Source organism: Balaenoptera borealis, assembly GCF_965194805.1.
Source record: "Balaenoptera borealis genome assembly, chromosome: 2".
NCBI classification, from domain to species: Eukaryota; Metazoa; Chordata; class Mammalia; order Artiodactyla; family Balaenopteridae; genus Balaenoptera; species Balaenoptera borealis.
The window spans coordinates 167,494,573-167,519,686 of NC_138867.1; the positions used below are offsets into that span (position 1 = coordinate 167,494,573).

General features: G+C 40.2%; 1 protein-coding gene across 6 annotated transcripts in view; it reads right to left on the reverse strand.

Annotated features, from left to right (window-relative positions):
• RUFY1 (RUN and FYVE domain containing 1) overlaps positions 1-25,114 on the reverse strand; it is a 60,711-nt gene that overhangs the window by 16,853 nt on the left and 18,744 nt on the right. For 4 of the 6 annotated variants that reach the window (XM_082379305.1, XM_082379306.1, XM_082379304.1 and 1 more), the window contains 7 exons: positions 24,771-24,894; positions 19,658-19,719; positions 16,621-16,686; positions 14,352-14,421; positions 10,347-10,448; positions 9,484-9,600; positions 8,914-9,081 (listed from right to left, as the gene is read on the reverse strand). In XM_082379305.1, coding sequence (XP_082235431.1) covers positions 8,914-9,081; positions 9,484-9,600; positions 10,347-10,448; positions 14,352-14,421; positions 16,621-16,686; positions 19,658-19,719; positions 24,771-24,894 — 709 coding nt within the window. The remainder of the gene's footprint in view (positions 1-8,913; positions 9,082-9,483; positions 9,601-10,346; positions 10,449-14,351; positions 14,422-16,620; positions 16,687-19,657; positions 19,720-24,770; positions 24,895-25,114) is intronic. The other 2 variants (XM_082379308.1, XM_082379307.1) reach the window with 2 other exon arrangements.

The window sequence follows — 25,114 nt, forward strand, 5'->3', positions numbered from 1 at the left end:
CTGAAGCCCTCTGTTTGAACAGTCCATGCTCCTTTTTGAAAAGGAACTTCAGAGTCAGTTCTGACTCAATGTTACTGAGTCTTCTCATGAGTTCACCTGACTCTTGCAGAGTTCTCATGGTGGGCGTTGTTAGCCTCCACTTCTCTGAGCAAGAGAGGGAGGCTCAGAAATAGAAAGCACCTGGGAAAAGGTTAGAGCACAAATATGGTGCAGCTGGGTTCTTACTCACAACCATGTGACTTTCTGAGTCCAGGCTTTTAACCATGGCAGATGCTGAGTGACTAGGAGGCAGCAAAAGAGCAACATGTTTCTGTGTGCCTACAAGAGACACTCTTAAAATACAAGGATACAGAAAGGCTGAAGACAGAAAGAAGTCCTGATAAATTCTTAAGAATATATAGACTGTAGTGTCTGGCTTTAAAGTAAAAAAACTACACATAAGCAACAAAAGAATAGCTAAACACCTCATATCTGGAAATGGAATAGCATATTACTAAAAACTATTGAGGTAAAAAAAAAAAGAAAAAAAAAAAACCAGAAGAGAGATTATGAAATACTTAGAGGTGAAAGACAATGAAAACGCTCTGCAATATTTTACTATATTGAAGATGCACCCTAATTTTATATACCACTATGAAGGAAAAAACTGCTACTTGAAACATGTCATGCCATTGACTATAAGATGCATCTTGATTTCAGAGATGACAAATGTGAAAAACATGCTTTTTAGGTGAAATACTTCTGTCGAAATTTGAGGGCCATAGCTAAAGCAGTAATTGCAGGTAATTTTAAACTTTAAATAAAATGTTTAATGAAATTAAAAAAGATAAAACAGATGAGCTAAGCATGCATTTCAGAAGTTGAAAATGAGCCACAGAGCAAACCCAAAGAAATAAGAAAGAAAATAATAAAAGTGAGAGTAGAAATCAATGAAAAAGAAATAATAACAATACACAATAAAGAATATTAGAAAAAAAGCTGGTTCTCTGAAAAGATTATGAGAACAGACACACCTCTGGCAAGACCAGATAAGGAAGACAGAAAATGCAAAAAGAAAATGCTGAATAAAAGAGATTTAAAAATTCTGCAAAAGAATGTTATAAACAACTATGAACTAAAACATTTGAAAACCTAAACAAATAAGATATATTTTGGAAAAAAATATAAAAATATACTAAAATTGGTCTGAGAAGAAATGGAAAATATGAATAAGCCAGTAAACATTCAATAAATAGAAATGGTAGTCATAGTCTCCCTGTGCAAAAGGCCCAGCCCAGATGAATCCTACAACATGGGTGGGTTCTCAAAACTTTTGGAGAATAGACACTTTCTATCTTATAAGCGTTATTTCAGAGAAAGAGAACAGGAAACCTTATTTTATAGTACCAGTCCAACCATGATTCTGAAGCCAAATAAGGCTAGTTAAAGGAAAGAAAGAGGTCTGTCTCATATATAAACACACAGATTATATGTAACATATTAGCTAACTGAGTTAAGAGTATATTTAAATATATCACAATCAAGCAGGAATCCAGGAATGTAAATGTATAAATTGCCACATAAATAAGGGAGAAAAAGAACAGGACTATCACAACAGATAAAATGCAAAAAAGCCCAAAACATTTAATAAGGTTCAATATTTATTTATGGGAAAACATCTGAGCAAACAAGAAATAGAAAAGAACTTCCTTAACTAAGTAAAGATTATACATCAACCATCTAGTAAGCATTATTCTTGATGGAGAAATTTTTACATGCATTACTTTTAAGATCAGGACCACAAGTCTGCTTACTATTCCTACTACTGTTTAATGTAGTCATGGAGGTCCTGGCCAATGCTAAAAGAAACAAAAAAGAATGAGGAGTACAAAACCTGAGAGTGAAGAAATTAAACTGTCTTTATTTGCCTATGATATGATCAATCAATTACATCTAAAACCAACAGTATTAATAGACAAACGATTAGAACTAGGTGGTGAGCAAGGCTGTCAAACACAAGATCAACCTATAAAGCACAAAAGCACTTCTCTACATCAGTAAGACCTCACTAGGGGATGCAGCCAAAATAAGGCACCCATCACACTAGCAACAAGAACTAGACAGAATTGAGGAGTTCACCTAGAGAAAATGCAACTCTTATGGAATAAAAAGGACAAAAAAAGAGTAATCTATAAATTCAATGCAATTCCCATTTAAGAAATTCAGCTGGATTTTTTAAAAAGGAAATTTATACCTTATCTAAAATTTTTGTCAAGAATCAGACTGTACTACAAAGCTACAGTAACCAAAACAGCATGATACTGGCACAAAAACAGCACATAGATCAAAGGAACAGGATAGAAAGCCCAGAAATAAACCCACACACTTATGGTCAATTAATCTACAGCAAAGGAGGCAAGAATATACAATGGAGAAAAGACAGTCTCTTCAGTAAGTGGTGCTGGGAAAAGTGCACAGCTACATGTAAAAGAATGAAATTAGAACATTTTCTAACACCATATACAAAAATAAACTTGAAATGGATTAAAGACCTAAATGTAATACTGGATACTATAAGACTCCTAGAGGAAAACATAGGCAGAGCACTCTTTGACATAAATCAGAGCAATATTTTTTTTGATCTGTCTCCTAGAGTAATGGAAACAAAAGCAAAAATAAACAAATGGGACCTAATTAAACTTATAAGCTTTTGCACAGCAAAGGAAACCATAAACAAAATGAAAAGACAACCTATGGAATGGGAGAAAACATTTGCAAATGATGTGACTGACAAGGGATTAATTTTGAAAATATACAAACAGCTTATACAGCTCAATATCAAAAAACCCAAACAACCCAATCAAAAAATAGGCAGAAGACCTAAATAGACATTTCTCCAAAGAAAACATACAGATGGCCAATAGGCACATGAAAAGATGCTCAACTTGGCTAATTATTAGAGAAATGCAAATAAAAACTACAATGAAGTATCACCTCACACCAGTCAGAATGGTGATCATCAAAAAGTCTGCAAATAATAAATCCTACACTGTTGGTGGGAATGTAAATTGGTGCAGCCACTGTGGAAGACAGTATGGAGGCTCCTTAAAAAACTAAAAATGGAGTTACCATATGATCCAGCAGTCCCACTCCTGGGCATATATCTGGAAAAGATGAAAGCTCTAATTCAAAAAGATACATGCACCTCAATGTTCACAGCAATACTATTTACAATAACCGAGACATGGAAGCAACCTAAATGTCCATCAACAGATGAATGGATAGGGGCTTCCCTGGTGGCGCAGTGGTTAAGAATCCGCCTGTCAATGCAGGGGACACGGGTTCGAGCCCTGGTCCGGGAAGATCCCACATGCCGCGGAGTAACTAAGTCCATTCACCACAACTACTGAGCCTGCACTCTAGAGCTCGTGCGCCACAACTACTGAAGCCCGCGTGCCTACAGCGCGTGCTCCGCAACAAGAGAAGCCACTGCAATGGGAAGCCTGTGCACTGCAACGAAGAGTAGCCCCCACTCGCTGCAACCAGAGAAAGCCCATGCATGGCAACAAAGACCCAATGCGGCCAAAAATAAAAATAAAAAAAAAACAGATGAATGGATAAAGAAGATATGGTATATATATACATTGGAATATTATTCAGCCATAAGAAAGAAGGAAATAATGCCATTTGCAGCAATATGGATGGACCTAGAGATTATCATACTAAAGTGAAGTCAGACAGACAAAGACAAATATCATATATCACACATAGAATCTAAAAAAATGATACAAATGAACTTATTTACAACACAGAAACAGACTCACAGACTTAGAAAAGAAACTTATGGTTACCAAAGGGGAAAGGGGTGAGGAGGGATAAATTAGAAATTTGGGATTAACAGATACACACCACTATATGTAAAATAGATAAATAAGGACCTACTGTATAGCACAGGGAACTATATTCAGTATTTTGTAATAACCTATAATAGAAAAGAATCTGAAAAAGAATCACCTTGCTGTACACCTGAAACTAACACAACACTGTAAATTAATTATACTTCAATTAAAAAAGAAAAGAAAAAAAAGGATAAATGTTTACAAATAGATAAGTCAAACAAAAAAAGAAGAGGGAAAAAAGGGGGAAAAGTGGGCAGTCTTGACCTATGTTATGGGTCGAGTGTGTCCCTCCCAAATCCATTATGTTGAAGTCCTAACCCCCAGTACCACCCAGGATCTTATTTGGAAAAAGGGTCACTCACCGCAGACATAATTAGTTAAGATGAGGTCACACTGGAGTACGGTGGGCTCCTAATCCAATATGACTGGTGTCCTTATACAAAGGGGAAATGTGGGCACAGGCATGCACACACAGGGAGAAAGCTGTGTGAAGATGAGGGCAGAGATGGAGGTGATAAATTCTCCAAGTGAAGGAACCCCAAATATTGCCAGCAACCACCAGAAGCTAGGAGAGACGGATGGGACTGACTTCCTCACAGCCCTCAGAGGAAACCTTTCCTGCCAACACCTTACTCTGAAACTTCTGGCCTCCAGTACTGTGAGACGGCAAATTTTTGTAAAGCCACTCAGTTTGTGGTACTTTGTTGCAGTAGCCCTAGCAAACTAACAGAACCAACCAGACAGTAAAACATACTACAAAGCTATGGCAATTAAAACAGACAAATAAACCATCAAGCAGAATAGAGACCTAAGAGATAGTTACATTTACATAGGAACTTGATATATGATAAAGGTGGCACAACATACCAACGAGAAAAGTATGATTAGCTTTTAAGCAGCTTACTATATGGAGAAAAAGAAAACTGGATCCCTAGGTAAGGCCATATACAAAGGTTAACTCTACATACATTAAAAACCTAAATGTGAAAGGTTTAGACAACTAGTGTGGAATATCTTTGACATCTAGGCATGAGAAAGAGTTCTAAAACAAAACCCCCAAACTGCAAACCATATGTGAAAAATCAACACATTAGACTACATCAAAAATAGGGACTGGGCTTCCCTGGTGGCGCAGTGGTTGAGAATCTGCCTGCCAATGCAGGGGACATGGGTTCGAGCCCTGGTCTGGGAAGATCCCACATGCCGCGGAGCGACTAGGCCCGTGAGCCACAACTACTGAGCCTGCGCGTCTGGAGCCTGTGCTCCGCAACAAGAGAGGCCGCGACAGTGACAGGCCTGCGCACCGCGATGAAGAGTGGCCCCTGCTTGCCACAACTAGAGAAAGCCCTCGCACAGAAACGAAGACCCAACACAGCCAAAATATATATAAATAAATTAATTAATTAAAAAAAAAAAAAAGGGACTTAAGGACAGTAGATGACAGACTAGGAGAAGATATTCACAATCTGTAAACCAGTAAAGGACTAATATTTAGACCATACATGGAATTACTACTAATCAACAAGGAAAACATAGGAAACCCGAAAGAAAAAAGGACAAAAAATATGAATAGGCAAGCCACAAAGAAGAAACATAAATGGCTAACCAACATTAAGCGATGCTCAAGCTCACCAGACTGAGAAATGAATACTAAATCAACTGTACCCTCGCAATACAGGCACCACAGGACACAGCTGGAGGGAGCGTGTGTTGGTGCAGCCCTTCTGGAAAGCAGTGTGGCTGGGCTTATGCAAACCGAGGACACAAAGGAAGAAAGGAAGTGTCTGGCTGGGAGGACACTACAATTATGTCTGCCAGAGAGATTTCAAAGGGAGATGGGTACACTAGCTGCCAAGGTGTTGCTTGTGCTAGCGCAGTGGAGGAAAACTGTTTGTCTGTCACCGGGGGAATGGGCAAGAAGACACAGTGGGTACAAACGCTGGGAAGCTAAACTGCACTAAGAAGCCAACAGCAGATATACATGCGGATGAATGTAGCACTGAGGGAGAAAAAGTAAGGAATAGAATGAGATCCACAGCACAATACCACTTAGGTAAATTAAAATTCATGTCCTCAAAATGATACAACATGTTTTAGAATGACAAATATAAATAAAAAGATAAACACTTTAGAATGTTGGCCTAGAGGAAAGAGGATGGGAGTAGGGGTGGGGGATAAAAGGAAATAAGAAAACAGGAGGGGTGTCTTATTATAGTGCCCCAAACGGAGGGATATGACTGACTCAACCTTCTGCATCTGAAGCTCAGAGGGAGAAAAGGGTATGAAGCCAGAATTCCAGCAGCACCAGAGACGGACTTGGGGGTGCTGCTTCCCCAGGTAACCCAACGTATGCTGTGCTGACTCAGCAGCCAGGGGTTTGGCACTGTCAAAGCAGATGTTGTGACCCTCGTTAGTTATGGCAAACATTTAGTCAAACTGTCGCTTGCCCAAACTTGGAAGATGGAATCCATGCAACTGTGCCAGGGCTCCAGAATACTAGGATGTGCAGTGGGGCTTGCCATGTGAACAGGTGCTATAAGCAAGGGGTTTGCAGGGAGAGATGGACAGGGATACAGAGGCCAAAGGTAGGGGCCTCACAGGTTAGAAAAGTCAACTGCTTCTGGACTCAGAAGGAAGAGAGAGGACTGAAGAGTGAGCCATATGGCCCTGTGACATCCTGCAGCGAAGATCAGAGTAGGCTGCTTTCCTCATGCCTCAAGCTGTTGTTCCAGATGACTGGCCACTAACATGAGAAAGACTGACAGAGCAAAGAAACGGAGCAGGTGTGGGAACTGTGTTTACTCATAACTATGGTCACTGACACACGGATCAAGTGGATGCAAGCAGACCAGAGGCTGTGACAGAGGGAACTGGACTGTCCAAGAAACCACCAGTCTGGTCTGAAAAATATCTGACTGTTGGATCCCTTATACAACCTCCAGGCCAGTAGACCGACACTGGCAAGAAGCTGGCCGTCAAAGCTGTGTAGCCCACTCCACGAGAACCCACTTCCCATGAGCCATCGAAGATGGTGGCCTCAGGGGCCACGGAGGTCAGCGGACATGCTCTCTAGAAGGCAGAAGCGGTAGCCAGACATGCTAAGAAATGGAGTCCTTGGTACCCCGGACAGCCTTCACGGTTCCTGCCCAGAGGATGCAATGACCACCAAGGGCCAGGGACTGCCAGGTGTGTCCCTTGTTTCCTCTTTCCCAATAGGCATTTCATCGTGGTTATCCTGTTTCTGCTCTACCAGTTCACCCTGGGCAGGACAGGCTGACGTGACTGACAGATAGTCTTCTAGTTGGAACACAGGCCCTGTGGGCTTGAGGGAGACTGCTGCTCATCGCCCAGGGTTGTGGACTCTGAGGAAGCAGGGCTTGCCGGTAGCTCAGTGGGGTCGACTGGTAGTGACAACTACATCTACCCACACCTACTTTCCCCTTCACCTGGCCTGCAGCCCAGAAACAACAGCCCCAGGCTCCCCTTGCAGCCAAGCCTGGCCATGCTGACTAGCCCTTTCCTATGTGATCGGAAGAAATGGTGGGTGCAACTGCTGTCTCACTGTTTGAGAACAAATCCCCGGCTCTGGACTTTTGCTCTTCTCCCCACTTCTGCTGCCAAGGATGGTGACAACTCAAGTGGCCTTGAGAGCTGGAGCTGCCATTAGTCTGAATCCCTGAATGACTGTGGGGAGAAAAACCGCTGGTCTGAAATGCTTTAAGCTATTACAGTAGTTTAGTTTCCCCTAACGTGTATTAACAGTATGTCTATATGCCAACCAAAACCAGAAGAAAACATGAAAAAATTAAAACAGATAATTTGTTGGGAGGGTAAAACTATTTTCTTCCTTTTCTCTTTTTGCTTCAATTTTCATTGTTGCAATTACAAAAACATTAATTTTGTAATAATTTAAAAAAAGATGGACAAAATAGCACAGTTTATTTGTACCGTCTGCTCTCACATTATCTTTGACATAGATGTTACTACTAGTAAGACTGAAACCACTCTATGCAAAAGGAAGTGGGACTGTTTCGGCAATAAAATAGGAAAGAGAACTTCAAAAAAGGAAAAGTTTTGAGGACACAGAATGGAATCCTTCTGGGTAGCTTCTGGGCAAGAAAGTGTTGCAGTGTTTAGATGCTGTCTTTCAAACTCTGGCGTGACCGGTTCTTTCTGGGCTAGCTCCCCTTGACCACTCTGAAATGACGAGGGAGGTGATCTTGGAGACTCAGCAAGATTAATTTATTGGCAAAGCTTGAAAAGGCAATACTAACTAATATCCTTAATCCACTTCTCCATTTCTTGGGGCAAACAATTAGTACCTGAAGTAGACAGAAACAGACAGCAAGGGGACAGTGAACGTATGACAGGCAAAGTTCAGGTTTAGATTCAAGAGACACAGTTCAGTTTTCAGCTCTATTTATTAGCTGTGCCACCAGGGACATGTGACTTAGCCATTTGATTTTGCCTTGTCACTTATATTTTCCCCCATTTTATAAACTTTTGTCAGGGATTGCCGGGAGACTCAAATAAAATAAATGCGGGGCTTCCCTGGTGGCTCAGTGGTTGGGAGTCTGCCTGCCGGTGCAGGGGACGCGGGTTCCGGCCCTGGTCTGGGAGGATCCCACATGCCGTGGAGCAGCTGGGACCGTGAGCCACAATTACTGAGCCTGTGCGTCTGGAGCCTGTGCTCGGCAACAAGAGAGGCCGCGATAGTGAGAGGCTCACGCACCGCGATGAAGAGTGGCCCCCGCTTGCCGCAACTAGAGAAAGCCCTCGCACAGAAATGGAGACCCAACACAGCCAAAAAAAAAAAAAATTAAAAATAAATAAATAAACAAATAAAATAAATGCAATAACATGTAAGATGGCCTAGGACCAGGTCTGCAAATACTAGGCCCTCACAGATGTGTCTATTCTCTCCTTCTGCAGGAAGAATGACCCAAGACTGGAAAGGCAGCACGTGACAAGCTCTACCATTGTAGACAAGCAGCAGGAAACCGGGTTGTGATGTGGACATAAAGCCAAGTCCCACCTGAACTTTGTGAAACATCTGTAAGTTAATTGCTTTGACTTCCTCCAGCTGCTGGCGAAGGGCAACTAGAGTGTCCTGCTTCTCGTGCGTGTCCTTTTCTAGTAACTTCATTGCGATTTCCATTTCGGTTTTCATTCCAATTTGTAGCTCCAGTTCTTTTTCTAGTTCCTTAAAAGGATATTAATAAGGAAAATATTATTAAAGTAGATCACAGAAATGAACTTAACTGATGTTGTATCTTGGGCAGTGCTGAAAATACAAATGGAAGGTCAGAATAGGTTAGGGAGATGTAGACAAGTTTGTCTGGAGCGTTAACTAGATTTAAGTTTTTCCCCTTTCCTCATTTTACAGTGAACACTGGCTCTGCATCAAGTCAACAGAAAGCGGGTAGGTGGCAATGAGGGATACTCCATGAGTATTTTTTTTCACACGTTAAAAACTTTATTTGCATAAAAACTCACTTGTTTTTAAAAGCAGGTTGAAGCATGTGTGTGCAAAGTGCTGACAGAAGTGACATAGAAGGAACAAACTGAGGAATCTTTCTGATAACTCTCAGGCTCGCAAACTCACCAAACGGGCTTTCTTCTCCTCCTTCAGCTGCTTCCACACGTCATTGTACATTTCATCCAGACCTTGCCGAGTCTGCTTGTAAGTCTCCAGCTCAACTTTTGTATCCTGTTTTGTTATCTGTGATCAAACAAGAGCACCAGAGGAATGGTTTGCTTACAGAAGCAAGCTAACTACAAAGTATTTAAAAATATAACATATATATATATTTTAAACAGTAGCATAATTTCTATTTTTTTAAGCATAATAGAGAAAGGTTAAAATTTTAAAGGTATTTTGAAATATCTTTGAACATGAAGGATGAGAGCAAGCCAATAGATTTTTGAAAAGGTAGGTGCAGAAAACAATTTAATCTTCTTTAAAACAGAATAGTCTGTTTTAGTTCTGAGTGGGAAAGGTCCCCATTCAGTATTTATCTAGCACATTTTTAGCACTGGGTGAATTTCGAGGTGAATCAGATATGGTCTCTACTCTCAAGTCATCAGGTGAGACAGCTGCAAGCCAGCAATTCTACACAACAGCAAGTGGATTCTATAATGGAGGGAGGTGCAAAGAGCTATGGAAACATGGGAGAAGAAGGGTCCAGACCTACTGATGGGTGCCAGAGGCAGCATCACAGGGGACCGGGCTCATGAGAGAAGCTGAAGAGAGAACAGGAACTTTCACTCGCAAAGGCCCAGAGGCAAGGGAGCAGTGCACTTGGGAAACCCCAAGTGGTCCAGGTGGCCTGAGAGTGACACGGAAGGGCACTGCGGCAGGATTTTCTGGTGTCAAACAAGGCATCTTTGCACGTTTTGAGCTTGAGATCTCTGATGGACATGTCTGAGTGAGGAACATGCCGCCCAGTTGCAAGGCCTACTTCTCACCTCTACGCTTTTTTCGCTTTTCTCACGAATTAATTCATTTTGTTCTCTTAATTGTTGCTGTTCTTCTTGAAGTGAACAAATTCGGTCTGTTGCAGCTGAAAGCTGATTAAGAAAGAGTTTTAGATTTCTTAACATCAAAATGAATCTCACTGTTCAAATTAAAAGCTAACATTTGGCATCTTCACAATTGACAATGTATTTTCACATATGTGATATTTTATTTTTTATCCTTGTTTTGAATAGGTAATACATTCACATGGTTCAAAATTCCAAAGATATAAAAACATAAACAGTAAAATCTCTCTCTTACCCCTGCCCCTAGCCATCTCTGCCCTCCCCAGATATTCTTCTTTTACAAAAATGATAGCATACTACTTCACGTGGGCAAAGATTTATGGACACAAAATATTAGAAACAGCTTAAATGTCCAATACTAGAAATGGTTTAACAAATCACAGTAAAAGCATAAAACAGAAATATGTAGTTATTAAAATACTTACAAAAGCTTTTAATGCCTTGAGAACATACTTATGATATAATAAAAATAAAAAAGCAGGTTATACAGTATGTTCTCACGTCTAGTTTAAAGAAAAAAACTTAACTAGGTTAAAAATCCTTAAGAAGAAAAACGAAAACAAACAAAAAAAGCTTAAGAAGAGATGGGGACTCTATATACAGCTGTCACTTAGCCAAGGGATAATGGGCTTTTTTCCCCCTGATTCTTCATTCTTTTTAGTTTTTCTAGCCAATGAGCAAAAGGATATCTTATCACTAGAGAGAGAATCAAAGAATCTGGGAGAGGAATCACAACCAAACCATTAAAGATGTGCCCCAGGAAAACATCTTCCTTGCCCTGAACGAGTTAACGTAGTTTAGGGAAAAGTGTATAGGAGCAGGTGCCTTCATGTAGCTGCTGAGGAGAGGCTAGCAGGAGAGGCGAGTAAATACCCCAACCAAACTGTCCTTTCCCAGCCTCTGAGCCAGCCTGGAGAGAGAAGGTGAGGCCGGAGAAGGAGAAAGAGGCCAGACATTTGCCCTCGATACTTGGCTGTGCTCTTAGCATCATTCACTAACGGGGGGCCCTGAAGCACTGAACTCCTCACCTCCTCTTGGTCAACAGCATCTAGGTCCACTCAGACTCAGAACCCAGGACTGGGGTTTCTAAACATAACTGCTGTGCCCAAGTAAGAAACTTTAAGGCTTGAAACGAGGTGCTAGTTGCTGCAAGGGAAGAAGCAGGCAAAAACCATAAGCTAATTCCCATCCTACTCTCTGAAGACGTAGGGAGCACACCCTGAAGTGAGAGATATACTTTTCTCTGAAGTACATTTTCTATTACACCTGTTTGCCTTTGAAGAAAAAAATAAGTCAGTTGTTCAGTTTCAAAAGCTAAATTAGACTTTCATTCAAAGCATGCCACCTCCCCTCAGAATGGGAGAAAATATTTGCAGATGAAGCAACAGACCAGGGATTAATCTCCAAAATATACAAACAGCTCATGCAGCTCAATATCAAAAAAACAACCCAATTGAAAAACGGGCAGAAGATCTAAATAGACATTTCTCCAAAGAAGACATACAGATGGCCAAAAAGCACATGAAAAGATGGTCAACATCACTAATTATTAGAGAAATGCAAATCAAAACTACAATGAGGTATCACCTTACACCGGTCAGAATGGCCATCATCAAAAAATCTACAAACAATAATTGCTGGAGAGGGTGTGGAGAAAAGGCAACCCTCCTATACTGTTGGTGAGAATGCAAATTGATACAGCCACTATGGAGAACAGTATGGAGGTTCCTTAAAAAGCTAAAAATAGAGCTACCATATGATCCAGCAATCCCACGCCTGGGCATATATCCAGAGAAAACCATAATTCTAAAAGATATATGTACCCCAATGTTCATTGCAGCATTACTTACAGTAGCCAGGACATGGAAGCAACCTAAATGTCCATCAACAGAGGAATGGATAAAGAAGAGGTAGTACATATACACAGTGGAATATTACTCAGCCACAAAAAAGAATGAAATAATGCCATCTGCAGAAACATGGATTGACCTAGAGATTGTCAGACTGAGTGAAGTAAGTCAGACAGAGAAAGACAAATATCATACAGTATCGCTTATATGTGGAATCTAAAAAAGGGTATAAATGAACTTATCTACAAAAGAGAAATAGAGTTACAGATGTAGAAAACAAACTTACGGTTACCAGGGGGTAAAGGGCGGGGAGAGATAAACTGGAAGACTGGGATTGACATATACAAACTACTATATATAAAACAGATAACTAGTAAGGACCTACTGTATAGCACAGGGAACTCTACTTATTACTATGTAATGGCCTATATGGGAAAAGAATCTAAAAAAGAGTGGATGTATGTATATGTATAGTTGATTCGCTTTGCTGTACACCTGAAACTAACACAACATTGTAAATCAACTATACTCCAATAAAAATTATTAAAAAAAAACAAAGTATGCCACCTCATCTGGGAGAACAAAGAGTGAATCCGCTCGTTCTAAAATCAACTAAGGGGACTTCCCTGGTGGCGCAGTGGTTAAGAATCCGCCTGTCAATGCAGGGGACATGGGTTTGAGCCCTGGTCCAGGAAGATCCCACATGCCGTGGAGCAACTAAGCCCGTGCACCCCAACTACTGAGCCTGCACTCTAGAGCCTGCGAGCCACACCTACTGAGCCCGTGCACCACAACGACTGAAGCCTGCACGCCTAGAGCCCGTGCTCCACAACAAGAGAAGCCACCGCAATGAGAAGCCCCTGCATCACAACGAAGAGTAGCCCCCACTCACCGCAACTAGAGAAAGCCTGTGTGCAGCAACGAAGACCCAACGCAGCCAAAAATAAATAAAATAAAATAAAAAAATTTAAAAAATAAATAAATAAAATAAAATCAACTAAGGTCTCCTTGCGTGCCTCCACATGCTAAGTGTTGGGCAAGGCACATTTAAATGGTATTAACCTAATTTAATCTTTACAATACTATTGTAAGTGTGTTGAATTATCACCCAATTTAGAGATGAGGAAAGTGAGGCCCAAAGGCCCACTCCACCCCCCAGGTGAATTCGGGTCCTTCAGCTCTAAGGGCGATGAAGTCTCTCCCATGATGCCCATCTTTGAATTTCTTTCTTCTGTTACAAATCTGAGCTCCTCTCCTGAAAGCTGTTCAGGCCTGGCCCCTCAGGAGGGCGCAGGAAGTTTAAAGTGAGCCTTAAACTGGGTCCTCCATTACAAAGGTGTGCTCTGCGACTCTCCTTTCAGCTGTAACCTGCCTCCACACCGTGGGGGGGGTCACTCTCTGGCCCCCCTCACAGCCCTCTTCCTTCCCGGTGAGACTTGGTGGGGAGGGCCGAGCAGCCAGGGACCGCTACCTGTGGAAAGCCTCAGAAAGGCTGAGCAACCCCCCTCCTGCTAACAGGAGACAAGATGTGCCCACCAAGGAGACTGCCGGGCAGCTGGCAGCAAGCTTTCTTCCTCGGCCTCAGCCCTCCTTCTTCCTGTCCTTTCATTCTCTCTCTTCCTAGTGAGAAAGCAGAGAAAGACCACACTGGAGAGGCCGAAACAAGGAAGGGGTGGGCGAGGGTACTTTTACCCCATAAGACAGCCTGTGCCTTCTGGGCAGCAGGGAGACACACTACATCACAGGAAAGGTGGGAAAAGAGGAGGAGACTAGCACGTTCACAAAAGGAGCAGGGCTTTTCCAACTAGGACTTGTCTTCTACTGGACCACTGTGAGGTGATAAAACCTAAGTCACTTAGAACTGGCTCATGATCAGTTGCACTGGCTCATGGGAGCCCCGGCCAGGGCAGAACATGGACATTCTGAGGATATGAAATTCTGAGAATGTCTGTCCTGTGCAGCTCAACCCAAGGTTAGCAATTCCCATTCCTACCAGTGAGAAGCTCTGGTCAGATATACCAACCATACCATTTCTCTTCTTGGATCATTCTGTTTTAAGAAATTTCAGTAAGTTACAAACCTCTTCTTGAAGCTTTGAATTAGTCTTTTCCAACCCTTCTATCTTGGTTTGAAGATCCCCAACTGTGCAGCTGTAAAAAAGAAAATATTAAGTAAATGTGAACTTATAAAAGCTGACTGTTTTCCCAATCTGTAAACAATGAGGATAGAGATTCCTAGATTTCCTGTATGAAATGGAGAGTCAAAGGGCCTCCAATTAACTCATAGATGAGAATTCTAAATATATATGTATTCAGAGTGTGTGTGTGTGTGTGTGTGTGTGTGTGTGTGTGTGTATATATATATATATATATATATATTTTTTTTTTTTTTTTACTGAAAAGTTTTCAATGTTTTCTCCAAATATGCTACCCATTTCTTGTTTAGCCAACTGGAAAGAAAACAGCGTTTCCCCCAACACAATATATGGGAACCAAAACACGCTGGCAGTCATATATCTAAAGTAATATTCATAACAAGATATTGGTACTTTTGGGTAGTAGGAGCAAAGGTGATTTTTAAATCTTTTTTATACTTTGTCCCATTTTTCACATATTCTTTAAGTAATATGCACTACTTTCATACCGAAAAATACGTAAAAAGCTAATGTAGACTTGACAAACAACAATAATAACCACAACAATAATAGTAGTAGTTTTCTTTTTGGACAATGTGTCAGGCCCTCTTTGTTCTAAGCACTTTAAATGCATCAACTCCCCACAATTCTGTGAGGCAAATCTTATTGTTAATCTGTTTTACAGATGAGGAAACCATAACTTTATACTGAAGAACTCACTTAACTTCATACCCCTATGAACCCAGGTGGTCTGGCTCCAGAGCCTGCACTTTTAGGCAACAGACCCTACTGCCAAAAACTGGGGCTTTTTGCCGGTGAGGGGGGGGTACCAAGAAACAAACCTGACAAGGCTAATGAACCAAGGTTCAAGAATTGGGCGGGAGAAAAATAAAAATACAAATTGACACAAAATGAAAAAGTCAACAAAACAAAACATATAGAAGGAATTACAAGTTTTAAGAGTATGCCATTTTCAATTCTGTACCAGCTACATAACTCAGAAAATAGCAATAAAATTTCTATTTTTCCTTAGAAAACGTAAATTATCAAAAAAGATATATCCTCACGAGGAGAAAAGCTAGATGAATTAACAGCTAAGGAAAAACTTAAAAGCTGGCAAAGTACTGCCTCCATACAGGCTTTGAGCTTCAAATTTTTAAGGAGCAAATAATGCTCATGAACTAGAAGGTGTTCCCAGGCACAGAAACAAGGCAAAGCTTCCTGATTCATTTTGTGAAGCTGCATAACCCTGATACCATGCCAGAGGGGAAACTATGGAACAACTATGTTAGGTTACATGTTAAGAGAATGATTAAATTATTAAAGCTATGATCAAGTAGAGTTTATCCCTACGAAGAAATCCATTAATAAACTATATTACATCAATAGATTAAGGGATAAAAGTCATGATTAACTTAATGGACGCTAAAAGGCATTTGATAAAATTCAACATCTATTCCTTATAAAAGTTCTCAATAAACTAAGAATGGATTAAGAATCTCACTCTCAAAATAAAAGCCAGCGTCACACCTCAGGAAAGCTCAGAGCAGCACTACCCTAGGTGTGTTCTGAAGAACACACTAGCTCCTTTGCCTGTTTCATTGGCTTTGGGGGCCAGACAGGCTGCTCCCGCAGAGAACTGCTAATGTGCACAGTGTACTCTCTAAAGAGGGTTCAGAGAGAGAATTATATTTCCCAAACACGTTAGGCTGAGAATCTCCATCCATTCCCCATCAACACCCGCAACAACCAGTGTTTCATGAAACACAGGAGCAGCTTTCCAATTAAAATGAAAATTCAAGATAAAGATACCTGCTATCACTACTGAATTGGTCTCAAAGGTCTAGCCCAGTGGTTTTCAACCCCTTTTTCCTGCCCAGAACGTTGGAGGGATGTGTGTTGATTCCCAGCAGCAATAATGCTTCCCATGCAGTGATTTCCAACTAAGTTGCGGTGGGCTAAGGGGTGGAGAGGTTTCATTTATTACTCTCTAATTTGCATAACTACACAGAACAAAAGATCAAAGGATTCCCCAAAGCTCTCTATCAAGAAATCATACTTCTACAGTCTGTACACATGAGCACTGAACGACAACCTTTTTTCTTGGTTTGGAAAAAAGTTAGCTATAAATATATGGCAACTCAAAAAGGTTCCATGAGGCAATTATCGGGCACTGAGAATGAACCGCAACACTGGAAAAAGGAGGAAGTCCTACCTTAAGTGCCGGTTAAGTTCTTCCACATAATTTTTTTGATCAAGGACATCAGTAATTCTTTCATGTCTTTTAAAAAGAACATAAAAAGAGAGAAATTCTTTTTACTCAGGGTTAATACTTTGTAACTGTCCCCCAACCTTCCAGTCACCTTGTAGGAGTACCAATGTCATCAGGAAACCAAGAGATGGTTAGAGCTTTCCTCCCACCTCTCCCCCAGCATTTGAGAAAGCTACTGGCATGCAAGGTAGAAACACCAAAAGCCACATGTAAATGGCTCTCGAGTTAGGAGATGAAGCAGCCCTTGTTATACTGAAGGAAAAGAAGCTGCCTCAGAAAAGAAGACCACAAGACTCTTCAAAACACAAAGCTGATTAGTCTGGGTTAAAAAAAAAGACTCTGGGAACCCTGGCGGTCCAGTGGTTAGGACTCCGCGCTTTCACTGCCAAGGGCGTAGGTTCAATCCCTGGTCAAAGAACTAAGATCCTGCAAGCTGTGCAGCATGGCCAAAAAAAAAAAAAAAAAGCAAAAAGCAAAAACAAAACACAACAAGACAAAACTTCATACATCTTTATAAAAATAGCAAAAAAGACTTCATCATTTTAAAGTTCGGCTCCCCCCACCCATTTCTTTACATACATATGTACATAAATGGGATCATCTGACCCAGGTTCATGCCACAGGTGCTGGATCTGCTGGTCAGTGCAGTCATTTTTTTTCTTTTACCTTTCTGCCCTTCACATAGCTCTCCCAGGTAACACATACTGACAGCTTGTTGAGTATCCTATGTGTATATAATCATAATATCTACGTATGTTTTTACATATAGTATATGCAATTAAAATATAAAATATATGTTAGAGAATTTGGGGGTTTTACAAAATGGGATATATATACTTCTCAGTATTATACTTTTCTCACTCAATAATACCTGTGGAAATCCCTCTAAATCTACTACACAGTAGGTCAAATTTCTTTTCTTTCATGTCTGTATAATACACAGTGTGGAATACTTCAGATGTTCTACAATTCATTCAATTGCAGATGTCCCTAGATATCCACGGGGGGACTAGTTCCAGAACCTCTGTGGATACCAAAATCTGCAGATGCTCAAGTACCTTATACAAATGGCATAGCACAGCTGACCCTCTATATCTGTGGGTTCCACATCTGCAGGTTGAAGGGCTGACTGTATTCCTTTAATAGTGGATAATCAGTTTATTTCCAGTTCTTTTTGACATTAAGAATATATTTTAAATTTCAAGTGAGTGAATCCTTGTACTGTGGGTGCATGAAGCATTAATGGGATTCCCGCTGGTCCCTTCCTTGGTAAGGTGCACTGCCAGGGCACTGAGAAGGAAGAGTTCTCATTACAAAGACGTGTGAAAGACAGGTAACAGATGTATGTGGTAAAATATTCAAACACAGTGCAAGGGTTTACAGTGAAACTCCCTCCCATGCCTGCCTCCTGACCTCTTCCCCACAGGCGGTCGTGTTTTCAGGTCGATGTGCCTCTCTAGAAATGATCCATGTATATGGAAGTACAACATATAAATATGGTTGTATGTCTTTTTTGTTATAACATAAATGGTAGCATGTTATATACATTGTTTGCTTTTTTTTCCCCAGGATAACTTCTTTTAATGCTCTTGTTAACAAGGATGAGGTAGAGCTACAATGTGGCATGAAAAGACATCCAAGACACAGTAGGATCAAAGAATAAGTCTAGTGGCAACTTAAATATATAATAGTACCTTTCCATTTACATCCAAACCATAAAGCAAATTACACTACCAACAAATATATACTTGCAAGGCAGTAAAGAAAGGCTTGGAAGGAGTCATGCATGAGTAGCTTCCTCTGAAGAAGCAGGGGGAGTGGGATTGAGATGGAGGCGAGGGGATAGTGTTAATGGGGAAATTTGCCTTGTACTCTCTATTCTTCCACAGAGCCTAATTCCTTAAACAATGGGAATAGGAATGTATTACCACTGTAATTAAAAATAGCTAAATAAAAAATAAAAATTCAAACAACGCAAAAACAAAAGTAGCATTCTTTGTCAATAGTTACATGAAAAGATGCAACATCACTAATCATCAGGGGAATGCAAATCAAAAACCACAATATACTATCATGTCATACCCATTAGAATGGCTATCACCGAAAAGACAAGAAGTAATAAGTGTAGGCCAGGATGCAGAGAAAAGGGAACACTTGTGCACTGTTGGTGGGAATGTAAATTGGTGCAGCCACTATGGAAAACAGTATGGCAATTCCTCAAAAAATTAAAAAATAGAGTTACTAAATGATCCAGCAATTCCACTTCTGGGTATTTAGCCAAAGAAAATGAAAACTAACTTGAAAATGTATATGCACCCCCATGTTCATTGCAGCATTATTTATAACAGTCGAGATATGGAAACAACCTAACTGTCCATCAATGGATGTGGTATATTCATATAATAAAATACTATATTCATCCATAAAAAAGAAGGAAATCCTACCATTTCTGACAACATGAATGGACTTTGAGGGCATTATGCTAAGTGAAATATGTAAAACAGTGAAAGACAAATACCTTATGATCTTACTTATATGTGGAATCTAAAATAAACACAAAACCAAACTCACAGATACAGGGACTGGTGGTTGCCAGAGGTGGGGGGGTGGGGGAGTGGGTGAATGGGGCCATAAGGCACAAACTTCCAGTTATAAAATAAGTAAGTCCTGGGGATGTAATGTACAGCATGGTGACTGTAGTTAATAATACTGTATTGCATATTTGAAAGTTGCTAAGAGAGTGGATCCTAAAAATTCTTATCACAAGAAAAGAAATTTTTTGTAACTATGTATGGTGATGGATGTTAACTAGACTTATTGTGGTGATCATTTTGCAATATATACAAATATCAGATCATTATGTTGTACACTTGAAACTAATATAATGTTATATGTTAATTATACCTCAATTTTAAAAAGTAGCATTCTTTGCCAGAATTTCATTAAAAACGTGAAGAACAGCATACAATACAGAACTTACTCTTTGCCACCATCAAGATCCTGCACATCCTTAATGTAGAGAGAAAAATCGATCACTCCAACCTGATAGAAATAAAATGTACCAGTTTAAATGAAAAATAACTTTTCGCACTTTCCACAAACCTTACAGTCTAAAATTCAGGGTATTTACCTTCCTATCTCAGGATAAAACAATAGGATTGTTAGGATAACCTGACAATCAGTTAGGTTAACCAGCTTAAAGCAGCAATCAGTCAAACAAAACAAAAGAAAAATAACCCCATCACCTTCTAGAAGAAAAACTTACTAAAAATCAGAATTTAAGGGAATATTCTGAAGTTTTACCACCTAGTTATGATTTGTTTCTTTTTTTTTTTTTTAAGATAGTGTTTTTTGTTTTTTTTATATTTTATTTATTTATTTATTTATTTATGGCTGTGTTGGGTCTTCGTTTCTGTGTGAGGGCTTTCTCCAGTTGCGGCAAGTGGGGGCCACTCTTCATCGTGGTGCGCGGGCCTCTCACTATCGCGGCCTCTCTTGTTGCGGAGCACAGGCTCCAGACGCGCAGGCTCAGCAATTGTGGCTCACGGGCCCAGTGGCTCCGCGGCATGTGGGATCCTCCCAGACCAGGGCGCGAACCCGTGTCCCCTGCATTGGCAGGCAGATTCTCAACCACTGCGCCACCAGGGAAGCCCTATGATTTGTTTCTTGCATTTATTCAACAATCAAATTGTTGACAAAGATCAACAAAGTTCTTTGGGTACAAAGTAATAAAAAAAAAAGAGACCTGGATCTCTAAAGTGGTGACCTTAACTGATGACTCTGACTCCTTCTTCCCCCAAACTGGGGTGAAAAGGTCCAGTCAGTATTTCAGGGAAAATTCTCTGCTGTTGTGGGGAACTAGGGGCTCCAAGACCCCTCAACATCTCAAAGTCAGGGGCTTTGTCCAGAAATAAAGCACTTCAGAGAGAGTGAATGAGAGCCCTAGTCTGCCACCATCCACTCTAATGTGAGTAAGTGCAGCCATTCCTTTGAAATATAGGAAAATTGGGTCCATCAATAGAGAAATATTTCCATCAGTCACGTTATAGCCATATTGCAGAACCCTATGCAACCATAACAAAGAATGCAGGGAATGAATATGTAATGAAATGAAGAAAGCTCCAGGGTAAAATTTTAACTCAAAGAATACTATGTACAGCATTAACTCCTTATAGTAACCTCACTTATGTTAAAACCAAAGCTATACATGATGTTTTCTGCAACTCCTCTGTTGCGCCTCCCACCAATCTATATTCCTGACCCTTGAACCTGGGTGGCCAGTAAGGCCTGTCTTTATGAGCAGAAAGCAGCAGAAAGGATGCTGTGACTTCTGCAGCTAGGTTAACAAAGGCAGTATGAGCTTCCTCCTGGCTCTTTCCCTTGGGCATATACCTTTGAAGTTCTGAGCTTCCATGGGAAAAGTCTGGCTAACCTTGAGGCACCACGCTGGAGGCCACGTGGAGAGACCACGTGTAGACAGAGATGCCCAAGAAGCCCCTGCTGCTCCAGCCTCAGCTCCCTGAGCCTTCTCAGCCCAGAGGACAGAGGGAGAGTGCATATGCCTTCAGCCACTCCAGCCCCAGCCACCAACTGCCCGTGATCACAGGCGTGCTTAAGAGTCGCCGTGCTGAGCTCAGCCATCCCTCAAATATGAGGGACTGTAATCATTTATGTGACTGTTAATTTGTTACACTGCAACAGAAAACCAGAAAAGATTTAATTAAAAACAAAACCTATGTATACGTAAATGCATAGGAAAAGTAGAAAAAGTCCCTCAAATTTTTACCATTATCTGTGGGGACAAGAGTGGGACTGAAGGGGGAGAGGAGAAGGGGAGCTTGAATTTCACTTTTCACTTTACATGCTTCTGTAATTGCTTAACTTTTTTTCAACAAGCATGCATTTCTTTTGTAATACAAAAATAATTTAAAAAGAAATATATATTTGACTGGAAAAAAAAGCAACAATAGAGGGAATGAGAAAGAATATCCAAAGTAGAAATTAATGGACTAGAAAACAGATAAAGCTCTCCTCTCAAAGCAGAAGTGACGGGTAAAAGCAAGACCTGGTTCTTCGAGCTCAACACAGTAGACAAATCTCTACCAAGTGCACAATATTACAATTTAGAAAAGTAAGATTTTAAAAAGCTGTAAGAAAATACTCTCATGCAACTAATAGATCTGAATGAAACAAATGATTTCTGGAAAAATATAAATGACTAAAAATTTTTCTAAGACTTAGGAAACCAATAAATTGACCAAAGCTATGCAAAAATTAAAGTGGTCAAAGCATGAGGACCATAAAGCTTTTGCATAAAGCTGAAACTGTCATACCAGCAAGTTTTAACAAACCTTTAAAGAAAAATAATTCCTGCTCTAATAAACTGTTGTGGAAAACAAGAAAGAAAAGAATATCATCCAGTTTATTTTATGAGGTCATACAATCCTGACACTGAAAAGTGACAAAGACAGTATAGAAAAGGAAAATTCAGACCAGTGTCACTTTTAAGTAGAAATACAAAATTTCCAAATAAACCACAGACATATTAAATCTAGGAGTATACTAAAAGAATAATGCACGATGACCAAGTAAGGTTTATTTTATGATATCACAATAGGAAACCTAAGAATTAATTCAATTAAAACTATGGGTTAAAAATGGATATGACATCTCAATAGACGCCAAAAAAGGTATTTGATAGCATTCAATGTTCATTTTTAAATAAAAATATATAGTAAGTTAGAATAGAACAGTACTTCCTAAACATGAGAAAGAGGATCCCTCAGGGTGCAATAGCAAATACTCATACTTTATGGTGACATACGAGAGGTATTAAAGATAAGAATAGGCCGGGGGCTCAATCACATCTATCGCTTAACAAAAATCCCAATTAAATTTTTATTTTGGAATCTGACAAAATGATGTTCAAGGTCATCTGGCAGAATGGACAGCCTCAACTATATCTGAAAAAGAAGTACAACAAAGTAGGCAGGAGGTGAACTGCCAGAGCATAAAACACACTATGTGGTTTTGGTAATTAAAAGACTACGTTACTGGCAGAAATAAAAAGATCCAGAGACTAAACAGAGAGAGTCCAGAAATAAGCCTCAGAGCATAATGGATATTTCAACACATGATAAAGGCGGAATTTTAAATTAGTAGGAAAATAATATTTGATACATGATATTGAGAAAACTGGTTTACTACTGTACTTATATAAGAAATCTAGACTTCTACTTCACACTATGTCAAAACGAATAACAGGCAGATTATTTAAGTGTAAAAAATATACATGTGATTTAAAAAATTAGGTTAATTTTTAGACGTGGAAGGACCTTCTAAGCACAATACCTTAGAAGGTATAAAGGAAAAGTACATTAAATATGACCGCCAAAAAAAAAAAAAAAAAAAAAAAGTCTACAGGGAAAACAAGCCCCGAGACGGCAGAAAAAAAAAATTTATAACAAATATTCTGACAAATGGTAAATATCCTTAATCTATAATAAAGGAGTGGAAAAAGGTGGAAAACTTAAAAAAATGGGCAAAGGATATGAACAGATGAACCACCAACGGCAAATAAAACATGAAAAAAATACTTCATCTTCCTAGTTCTCAAAAATATAAATTTGAGATGAAGAGTTGTTTTTCTCTCAGATTAAAAAAGACCAAGAATGCTCACATATCATCACAACACTCATGCAGAATGTGTACACTCTGACACAGCAACCTCAAAACTTATCCTAAAAAAATAAACAGACATGAGTAAAAAGAAGTATGAGGATGTTTATAACATCATTGTTATAACATGGAAACAACTTACATTAATAAGTATTGGTTAAATAAATTATGGTACATTCATAAAATGGATTACTATGCAGTTGTTTAAAATCGTTTATATCTCTTGACATCAAGAGCTATGTGGACCATATTATTAAATAAAAAAATTGCAAAATGGTGTGCTTGGAATAATCATATTTTGGTTTAATGAAAAAAGAAAACTCCAAACATCTGTCTCTGAAACATAAATACACACATACACCTTTCTTCATGTGCTGCAAGGATGTATCCTGAAATGTAGCACTGAATTAGCTCTTTCTGTGTAATGGGATTATATGTGATATTTTGTTTCTTTTCAAAAAAACTTCTTTGTATTTTTTGAGAAATATTTAACAGGCAAAAACAAGAAAACTACTGGGAAAAAAAAAAAAAAAAAAAGAGAGGAGAGGTTACAAAAAAAAAAGCTGACCTGGTCATGCAGGGATTGGGGAAACTTTAGAGTCATGCCCAAACATGTAGTGGGAAGAAGCCTGGGCCACTGCCCAGTTACAGATGCCCTGAAGAGGTGGAGGTGAGGGTGGGGCAGGGTGTCCTGATTTACAGTCCCTGCCACCACGAGTTTAGGCCTCAGCCCTGGTCACCAGCTCCCGTGCAAGAGGAAAGCCCATGGCAAGAGGGCTGTCCCACCCCATGGGGCACTCTGCATCTTACTGCCTACTTTCATTTGTGCTCCGTTTTACCATCTGACTTCCCAAATCTCTCCTGAGTCTGCTTTCCCACTCCCCATGCAACCTGGGGCTTCCAGACTTGTCTGCTCAATGTTTGTGCTTTCCCTATTCTTGGCTGCTTCTAACTCAGGAACTGGATGGTTGCTAGCTTGATCTTTCTCAATCCCAGGCCTGATCATTTCAGTGTACTGCTTAAATACCTCCAAAGGTTTTTAAGTTCCAAAGTTCCAGGGACAAAAACTAAAGCCTCTAACATGGCACTGATGGCCTAACAACTGGGCCAGCCTCCACCTTCACTTCACTCATCGAGCATCCTGTGTTCTAGCCATGGAGAACTGTTTCCCGTTCCCAGACATGCCATGCTCTCTGTGTGTGCCTCTGTGCCTTTGCCCAAGCTATTTTTAACCCTTCCCCAAGACCTTTGCCAGCTGCTCCCCGCTCTGGTCCAGCACAGCACCTTGCACGGCCCTGTGCCAGATGCCCCCTGCCATCTGCCCCTTCCTTAGGTTCAGCATATGCCTCCAGATCCTACGTAAAATCCCTGGCCCAAACAAGGCATTCGATCTGGCGTCAAAATTCCCATTTTACCTGAGAATCCAAGTCTTCTCCTTTTAAACAGAGGTTGGCATCAAGCACATTGAGTCCCACCAGCAGACCAACAATCACCATCCCTTCTTCCTCCATCATTAATGCCTCAGGCTCATAGAACTCACTGAAAGAGATTGATACAACAGCAACACCTTCACCACCCTTCTCTTGGACCTACTCTGCCTTTTCACCTCTTAGCTCATGGCCTGGCTGCCAACTTCATCAGGAGCCAGAGGCTCCCTTGTGTGAATTCCCTTCTTCCTTCTATTTCCTCTCCCACTTTAAGTGCTGCTATCTCTTCTCTGGCCTCTCCTCTCTTCCCGTGGCTTAAAATGGACTCCTCC